At 37.9% G+C, this 10540-nt stretch overlaps 1 protein-coding gene across 1 annotated transcript in view; it reads right to left on the reverse strand.

The window, feature by feature from the left end:
- LOC135203631 (uncharacterized) overlaps nucleotides 1-10540 on the reverse strand; it is a 109572-nt gene that overhangs the window by 34078 nt on the left and 64954 nt on the right. The window contains exon 6 of the mRNA XM_064233467.1: nucleotides 7084-7259. Coding sequence (XP_064089537.1) covers nucleotides 7169-7259 — 91 coding nt within the window. The 3' untranslated portion in view covers nucleotides 7084-7168. The remainder of the gene's footprint in view (nucleotides 1-7083; nucleotides 7260-10540) is intronic.

Raw genomic sequence — 10540 nt, forward strand, 5'->3', positions numbered from 1 at the left:
AAGTTCAAGCCATTAGCAAAAATGTAGGATTTAGAGGACACAATGCAGTCTGTTCCTTGAGTCCTTCCTTTTTAGCTAAAAACGAGAATCGATCCAATCCCTGGCCCAAGAGTTTTGATATCAAGGGATTAGCAGGGATCATTAGTCAGGAGCCAGAGAGAGTCCTGTGCCTTGTCAGGGCTCTAAAATTCTATCTGGATAGGACAAAACGAAGTAGAGGTCAGTCGGACAATCTATGGTGTTCCGTGAAAAGGCCTGATTTACCGATGTCTTAGAACGCCTTACGTTCTTTTTAAGAAGCACCATCAGGGAGGCCCATTCTTCCTGCCCAGATGGTGATTTCAAACTTCTGAAAGTCAATGCTCATGAAGTTAGAGCTGTCGCAACTTCAATGGCATTCCAGAAAAATATGGCGCTCAGCGATATTGTGAGCACCACTTTTTGGCGAAGCAACTCTGTGTTCGCTTCACACTACCTCAGGGATGTGAAAGTGACATATGAGAACTGCTTTTCGCTTGGTCCATACATATCAGCAGATTCATTGTTTGGGGGGTACGGGAAGCAGCACGAATCCATCGCTTTAGAAATGGATAGGTTTGCTTTTGTATTATGGTTATTGGATTTTTGGTTGTAGGGTCGACCGCTTGAGGCGGACTTCCCTTTATTTAGCCTTAAAGTTTCGGGGACTAACTTTGCTAGGCTAGGTCAGGTGGTGGTTTTTTCTTTGCTTCGTTGCCCTTAGAGTATGGTCAATATGGTCTAGACACATTGTGGTCACGCCCCCGTTGTCAGATCATCTAGAACTCACCAGCTTTACAGATCACTACCTTGCTGGAGACTAGTAAAGCAAAAGCAGACTTGGGTGACAGTAATCACGAAGTCAGCTACGCTAACAGGTAAGGAACTAAGATGTATATCATCTGCATGTGAAATGTTTCCCAAAATCCTTTTATTCTGTCCCTCCCCACCTCCAATGGTGGGAATCAGCTATATATATATATATATATATATATATATATATATATATATATATATATATACATACATACATACATACATACACATACACATACATACATACATACATACATACATACATACATACATACATACATTACTATATATATATATATATATATATATATATATATATATATATATATATATCACACATACATACATACATACGATACATACTACATACATACATATACATATATATATATATATTATATATATATATATCATATATATATATAGAGCATCACATATATATCTGAGTATACATATATATACCATATTATATATATATATATATATGTATATATACATCCACATATAGTGATATATATATATACAATAGATATATATATATATATATATATATATATGTATATATATATATATATTATATATAATATATATATAGATACATAACATATATATATATATATATATATACTATAGATCTATAATATATATATATATATATTATATCTATATATATATATATATATATATATATCTTATATATATATATTATATATATATATATATATATATATATATATATATATACTATATATATATATATATATATATATATATATATATATATATATCTATATATATATACATATATATATATATTATTAAATATATAATAATTATATATATATGATATATATATATATAATAAATCTGGCAGGTAAGTGTCATGAACAAAATGATATTGTAATGATACAATAAAGTTTGTTCATACTTACCTGGCAGATATATATATATATAATCAAGTACCCGCCCAACCTCCCCTCGGGGACAGTGGCATTAGAAAATCTGAATAGAAGATGGGAATGGTTCCTGACACCCGCCTCCCAGCGGTGGGAATGGGTACTAACCACCTGGCCGACCACTGCGTGTGCCGGGAGTTTTGAAATTCTGTCGGACTTCGGAAAATACAGCTATATATATATATATATCTGCCAGGTAAGTATGAACAAACTTTATTGTATCATTACAATATCATTTTAAATGATGTTTTAATTATTGTTGCATCATAATTTTCTCAAAATTGATGATTTCAGGACCAAATTTGATAGTTTGTCATATTATTAGCAGCTTGATGTTGAAGACTTAGACAGGACGCTTAACACCCTGGTTATGACTGAAGTGGCTGCTTTGACTTACGGCTCGGAGCCTCTTTTTAAGCTCTTAGCCAAGTCCCAGATGCAAGCAGTCCAATCGGACTTGTATGATTTTATAGTAGCAAGAAAAAACTGCCCGATGCATGTCCTTCAAGAAGCTACAATTCGGCACGAGCCGAACAAGTTGCTCTCCTCCAACATCTGGGGAGCAGACCTCTTCCCAGAGTCGGCAGTTAACGAGGTCCAACACGAAGCGACGAGGCCTAACCAGAGCCTCAGAGCTTGTTGGGGTCTCTCTGCTAAGAGGAAGCCTGAGAACTCTTCCTCCTCTAGCAAGAAACTGAAGACGACGAAGAGGTTCCAGCCGTATCAGAAGCAGCAGCAGCAACAACACTTCGTACAGGCTGTTCCGGTTGCCCAACCAGGTCAATCGGCAACAACCAAAGGTCAGAGCCAACCGATTCTCCTGCTGTCCCCACAAGGTCAGCCCTCGACCTCTTACGCTGTTTCCCCGGCATTCAACCCGGTGTTTGAAAGCCAAGCTTTCCAAACTTTTAACAGGTTTGCTAGGGGAAGCAGAGCCAGAGGTACCTTTCGGCAACGAGGCGCAGGAAGAGCTTCCAACAGGGGTAAGCACTTTCGTGGAGGACGCGGAGCTCATCCCGCACAACAGCAGTGAGATCTCCCGGGTAGGAGGGAGGCTGTTCCTCTTCCAGCACAGGTGGGGGTTCAGCAAATGGGCACAGAGTATTGTGTCCAAAGGGCTGGGCTGGAGTTGGATCAAAGATCCCCCTCCACCCAAGTCATTCCTTCAGCTACCATCAAAGGAATTGACAGATTGCGCAGAGGAGCTCCTTCAGAAAGGAGTTGTGTCGAGAGTCAGGCATTTAAAGTTTCAAGGGCGCTTATTCAGCGTGCCAAAGAAAGGCTCATCAAAAAGAAGAATAATCTTAGACTTGTCCCAGCTAAACTTATTCATTCGCTGCGACAAGTTCAAAATGCTGACCATCTCGCAGGTGCAGACCTTACTTCGCCGTGGGGCCGTCACCACCTCTATCGATCTTACAGACGCATACTATCATATCCCAATCGCGAGACACTTTCACCCATACCTAGGCTTCAAGCTGGGAGACCAGGCATTCTCTTTCAAGGTGATGCCCTTCGGGCTGAACGTAGCCCCCAGGGTATTCACGAAAATAGCGGAAGTAGTAGTACAACAACTGAGATCACAAGGGATAATGGTAGTAGCGTACCTCGACGATTGGCTGATTTGGGCAACAGCCGTCGAGGAATGCCTCAAAGCCACAAACAAAGTAATTCAATTCTTGGAACATCTGGGGTTCCAGATAAACAGACCGAAGTCCAGGCTCACTCCAGAGTCTCGTTTTCAGTGGCTAGGCATCCAATGGGACTTATCCTCCCACAATCTGTCAATTCCGGTAGTCAAAAGAAAAGAAATAGCCAAGTCAGTAAGGCAATTCCTAAAGAACAAACAGGCTTCAAGGAGAAACCAGGAAAGGATCCTAGGTTCTCTCCAGTTTGCTTCAGTGACGGACGTCCTACTGAAAGCAAGACTGAAAGACATAAATCGAGTTTGGCGCTCAAGAGCAAATGTCAAATCTCGGGACAAGTTGTCAGTAATCCCGCAAATCCTTCGCAATCATTTACGTCCATGGGCGAAGACAAAGAACCTGTCCAAGTCAGTTCCTCTTCAATATCCTCCTCCGGCGTTAACTATCCACACGGACGCCTCGCTAAGCGGTTGGGGAGGATACTCTCAGTTCAAAAAAGTTCAAGGAACTTGGTCACCTCAGTTCCGCCAGCTCCACATAAACGTATTGGAGGCTATGGCAGTATTTCTCACTCTGAAGAGGCTCCTTCCACCAAAGAATTCTCATATAAAACTGGTATTGGACAGCGCAGTAGTAGTACACTGCATCAACAGAGGGGGATCCAAATCAAAACATGTGAACCATGTCATGATAGCCATTTTCTCTCTAGGGAACAAGTACAAATGGCACCTATCCTCCACTCACTTGGCGGGAGTAAGGAACGTGATAGCAGACGCCCTGTCTCGATCAGTTCCTCTAGAATCAGAGTGGTCCCTGGACAACAAGTCGTTCCAGTGGATACGCCGGAGTGTCCCAGGTCTCCAAGTAGATCTTTTCGCCTCACAAGCAAACCACAAGCTCCCTTGCTATGTGGCCCCCAACCTGGACCCTCTGGCTTATGCCACAGACGCCTTGTCCATAGACTGGAATCAGTGGAGGAAGATATACATCTTCCCTCTAGTGAATCTTCTATTGAAAGTTCTGAACAAACTCAGGACTTTCAAGGGACAAGTAGCTCTAGTAGCCCTGAACTGGCCAAAGAGCAACTGGTACCCTCTCCTTCTGGAATTGGGTCTTCGACCTCGACGGATTCCCAATCCCAAACTATCTCAGTCAGTACAAATGAGGACTGTGTTCGCTTCCTCAGGAATTCTCAAAACCCTAACTTTATGGACTTCATGAAGTTTGCGGCAAAAAAAGATGCAGATATTGATCCCCAGAATATCCTCTTCCTAGAATCAGATAAGAGGGAATCAACTTTGAGACAGTATGATGCTGCTGTTAAGAAGTTAGCATCTTTCCTGAAGGAGACAAACACCACAACCATGACAGTGAATTCAGCTATATCCTTTTTTAGGTCCTTATTTGAAAAAGGATTAGCAGCTAGCACTATTACCACTAATAAATCAGCTTTAAAGAAAATCTTTCAGTTGGGTTTTCAAATAGACTTGACAGACTCTTACTTTACGTCTATTCCCAAAGCTTGTGCTAGACTTAGACCTTCTGAAAGGCCTACTTCAGTATCATGGTTTTTGAATGATGTCCTCAAACTGGCTTCAGACACTGACAACTCTTCTTGCTCATTCATAATGCTATTAAGGAAGACGCTATTCTTGCTAAGCTTGGCCTCAGGGGCCAGAATTTCAGAACTGTCGGCTCTATCCAGAGATGCGGGGCATGTAGAATTCCTCCCTTCAGGAGAAGTTTTGCTTTCCCCGGATCGTAGTTTTCTAGCAAAAAACGAGGATCCTTTAGCGAGATGGGCCCCTTGGAAAGTCATCCCTCTCCCCCAAGACCCTTCTCTTGGTCCAGTGATGACCTTACGAGCCTTTCTGTCTAGGACATCCTCTAGATCCTCGGGTCCTCTCTTTATGAGGGAAAAAGGTGGCACTTTATCAGTAAAAGGTATCAGGCAGCAGATCCTTTACTTCATTAAACAAGCAAATCCTGAATCATTCCCAAAAGCTCATGATATCAGGGCAGTAGCCACCTCTATTAACTATTTCCAGCATATGAACTTTGATGACTTAAAGAAATAAACTGGCTGGAAGTCGCCGACAGTTTTCAAGCGTCACTATCTGAAGTCCTTGGAATCTGTAAAATTTCCAGCAGTGGCAGCGGGAAACATAGTTTCCCCTGACTGCACAGTAGTTGTAGTTGAAGATCCAGATCTCCTTTCTACCTGCCTCAACTAATATTTCACTTAACCTACCGTTATGCTCTATATAGTCCTTTAGCCTTAGCTGCTTATGATTATGATTATGGTGGTGTGTCCCTTATTTTTTTGCTAGGGGCACCCACAACATTATTGTATATTATGAAGTGTCTTTTTGGTGTTGCTCCCCTTATTTTTATGCTAGGGTAGCACACCTACATTGTTTATTATATCTTTGGAGATTAATTTTTAATATAGTGAGTAATTCCCCATGTAACCTTTTAACTCACTATCCTAGATAAGTTATCAATAATAGTATAAGTTTAATTTTAAGTTAACTGTAAGTCCAATATAATTTTGTTAAGTTAACTTTTCTGTATGATAACTTATAAGTTCTCAATATTATATTTGTTCGTTTTTATTTTATAGTTTCATTGAGACCCTCTTCTTTATTTTACAATCTTGTGCTATTTCTCTGGTACTATTTCACACAGCGACACGAACTGAGCCCAGAAAAGGGATTTTGACGAAGGAAAAATCTATTTCTGGGCGAGGGTTCGTGTCGCCCAGTGAAATCCCCTCCTGTGTGTCCCGCCCTGCAGCCCAAGATTGGCATCTAACGACAAGGATGACCACCAGAGGTGCGGCAGTCGGCGTGGTTCGGGGCGTAGTAGTACTAGTTGCCGTCTCTGCCTATGGATCGGCTCTCTCAGGAGGGGGATTTTGGTGATGGAGAATTCTAAATGGCAAGAGGTTCGTGGTAGTGGTCTCACTCGCCCCAGATACCATACCGACACCTTCTTTTTATTTATGGGTGTGCGGAGTCAGTTGTACTGACATCTTCCTGAATTTATTTTTTCTCTGGTATGTGTTAGCCTCATTTACCTTAGAAATAATGAACTAAAGGATTATTTCACTGGGCGACACGAACCCTCGCCCAGAAATAGATTTTTCCTTCGTCAAAATCCCTTTTTTACACAATAAACATGCCCACAACACAATCTGTTAACGAAAAAAAAATTTAGTTCATGAGACATATTAAATTCATATTTTGACTTAAAAACACGTCGTATAATGACAAATGACCTTGTCTTGAGTAAGTAAAGTATCTAGATATTTTATACTAACTACAAGCAAAGCAATTCGCTCCGAACTGAGTTAAATACGGCCAAATAAAACGTAAACACGGCAAACTAAACTCATATTTGCCATCAACTGATTTCTAACAAAAATATTGACTGCTTTGTGATACAATAATATGAGAATACATACAATATTATTGGATACAATAATATACAACTTTTTAAAAGATTCACGGGAAAGTTGCATATTCATTGTATTTTTTATTCATAAATATACGTAGCCCTCAGCAGCCTGACATCGGAATCAAAGACAATACACGAAAGATGGGAAGCTCAAGCCACAGCCGCATCGGCCGCATACAATTTAGTACCTGGCATGAAATGAAGATGGCGGTAGCATTGCACCTGCCTACATCGTCTGTTTGTTTACTTTTTCACAAAGCGGGGCATTCAATTTCAATCATGAGTGGGCGTAGCCATCATCAGCCGTGTGTGGTTTGCAATAGGACGAAAAATGATTTTCCCCATCTGATTTTTCATGCTTTTCCTCAGAATAAAGAAAGGTAATAAAATCATTACATCTGTTACAAAGTACACAATAACTTTTAGAGAAAATGAAGAAATAAAATAGACCAAAGCAAAATTGAATGTCGGAGTAGTGTTATTCCGAAATAAATATTGGAAAATATTTACAATACGGTGGACGCCTCTAAGCGGAAAGAAAATATATTTATATGTGATTTTCGACTAGAAAAAAATATCAAAAATATTCTTGCCATTTGAAACCCCAACAACCAACCTAACCTTCCTGGTAGTGTACATCAGTAGCCTAATCATGTCAACAGTAAACCTAACCATATCAGCAGTACCATAACCATGCCAACAGTTACCTAACCATGTCAACAGTAATTTGCAATGGAAATGAAGCTATCTTGCAAAACATATCAAAATCAACTAGAAAAACTATATTTTCTTGTCATTTACAGGCGTCAATTGTATTTCAAAAAAATACCTTAAAGTTATATTTGCATATCTTGAAAATCTCTAGAAATATGAAATAAACATACCAATTCCTATCACTGTTATACAATTTGTGAATATTGGGTCTCCATGCCTTTTCCAGATAGGCTACTCACAGCAACTTTGATATACTGTATATATACTGTAGTTATGTTATATTCTCAGCAGCTTACCCTTGGGTTGTAGTTATAAATGTTTACCTTAATTTTTCATTAATAAGCAACTATTTAGCAAACCAAAGTTGTTTCATCAGGAAGGATGGATCTTGTGGGAGCATTCATATGGGAGAGCATAAGTAGGTTAGTTAAGTTAGAGTGTTTTACTTTAATTTCAAGTTCACTAACCTTTTAATCTATGATTGAATTTTCCTATATGTATGGATAAACGCATTCAAAATAAAAAAAAATTACATGCAAACCAGCATATCTGCTGCCACAAGATCCATTCTTACCGTTTCATCTATATTTCTGCATTATATGCTCATAATTGTTCAATTTTTAAAATGAAATCTTGTAATTGGTACCAACACCCCACATAGTATTCCAAAGTAAATTTACCATTTGGCAGCAAATGTACGCAGTAATAAAGTAGTAATAAATTAGCAAAACAAGTTGTGAAAACCTATGATATTTGCTTGTACTGTACATGATGCAAAAAGAAACATGGTTCAAGTCAATTAGAATAATTGTTTCAAATTTTTTTACGAATGTGCATGCTTCTTGCAGAAATGGCATTTTACTAGAAAATACCAAGCAGAAGTGTTGGTTACATTTCCTTCATAAAAGGGTGCCAATTGAATAAGCATTTTTGAGAACTCCCACAATTGGGCTATGAGATTTTAATAAATTGTTATAAATAGGTTCTGACTTGATCAAGAGCTTAATAAATAATCATAAAATATAATAAACTGTATTCATTCCTCTAGGTTCTTAGATTTGTCTGACACATATGTATTGTTTTATGTAGAGTATACAATCATAAGCACAAGCCCAAAAAAAGGAAAATAATTACTGTATACTATATTGGTGAAATAATAAGATAATATGAGAATAAGTTTGTTTCATTCTAGCTGCCCTCTCAATCTTAAATAAAGATACTTAGCAATTAATGTTAACTGCCCTCTCAAATTTAGATAAAGATACTTAGCAATTAATGTTACATTAACTGAAGGATTTTATTTAATGATTCAGAAATGGCTAATATATAAATCATACGCTATGATAGAGCCCTATAATCATGTTAACAAGCAATATTAATCGATTTAGTATTCAATAATTTATAAAGAGAAGTTTATTGCAGCATAAGAATAAATTTTAACATTTAAAAAAGCCGCGCTACGCCACAGCCGAGTTTTAGTTGAGGGCATGATCAATAGATGGCGCGCATTCTGACGGGTTGGATGATGTTTTTTTTAATGGTATTAATAGTCAGTTTCCCATCTTTCGTAAGTAGACGACTACCTGTATTGTCTTTGCTCGGAATATAGAATACATCCCTAAAAAAATGAGGCCTTTAGCCTACTACTAGCTACATTCTGACACTGCTTTTCATCATTTTATTATTCATATATTTTAACTGTATCATTTTAGAACTTTATACTGTATAAATTTCTTTAAAAAAGTGTACTTTAACACATTTAGCCTACATTCCCGAGTTAGCCCACCCAATCGTAAGTCTAAATACAGTACTAAACTTCTCAGAATCTGCAGTTTATTATCAGTGACTTTCATATCCGAAATTTCGTAGCTTCATAATTATCACTATTAGTTTCTTAGTTCATTTTTATTGTAGAGGATAAATTGATGAACAAAATAATTAATGAATTTCGGTGATAACTGTATTTGAATGTCGCCATCGCCGTCAAATTGTAAACAAAGCACACCAGCGCCATCTATTGAGGAAAATGAACAGTAACCTTTTAGCCAATGAAATAAAGATTTTCTAGCATGCATAAAGATTTATGCTTGCACTTCTTGCCTCTAGCATCATATAATCTCGTGGGTGGCATGTCGAACAAGTAAATACACAGTTTCAAAAAAGAAATTACCAAAACGATCTTTCAAGCACATACAAAGTAAGGAATTTGTGCTCGATTATTTTGATTAAAAGTTAAAAGGTTTGGCTTGGTTGAGCCTCCTTAAGTGGAATATTTATAAATATATTTATTGTTCCAAGGTTAATATAAAAAACATATTTGACTTTGCATATTTACATTACTAACAACTATTTTCATTCAAAGGATATATGGCATAAGTTTTGCTGCCTTGAAGTTGTAAACAATATGTGGCGCCTCCCAGGTGGCAGCGGAGCGATCTAATGGCTGCTGATTTAAAATCAAGCCGAACCACGGAAGTTTCCGGACCATAGAATGCCAGTTTTAAGAGGTTCAACTGTATTAATAAATTTCTAAATTATTTCTTATATGTAGTATACAGTATACTGTAGGCTAGGTTACTGTATTCGTATATATACGATATATGTACCATGAAATCATCATTGTATAGGCGAGGCTAACTTGTTAAATGTTATTCAATTTCTCTTTGTACTGAATTACCATAGGCCAATGTGCATTGAACCTAGAGAATTAGCTGAAATTAATAATTACTATGCCATATATGTATGAACTAATGCTGTGTAGTGTAGGCTAGGCTACCCTATATGTAAAGATGGTATCGATTACCCTAGTGTAGGCTAAGCCAGTATATATTCTTACGGTAAATTAACATGGCCGACTTACGTCCAAATCAATTTACGACCAGTTGGTCGGAGCCAATTGCGGATGTAAGTCGACAACTACCTGTATTTATA

The sequence above is a fragment of the Macrobrachium nipponense genome, chromosome 36 (genome assembly GCF_015104395.2).
Source record: "Macrobrachium nipponense isolate FS-2020 chromosome 36, ASM1510439v2, whole genome shotgun sequence".
Lineage (NCBI taxonomy): Eukaryota > Metazoa > Arthropoda > Malacostraca > Decapoda > Palaemonidae > Macrobrachium > Macrobrachium nipponense.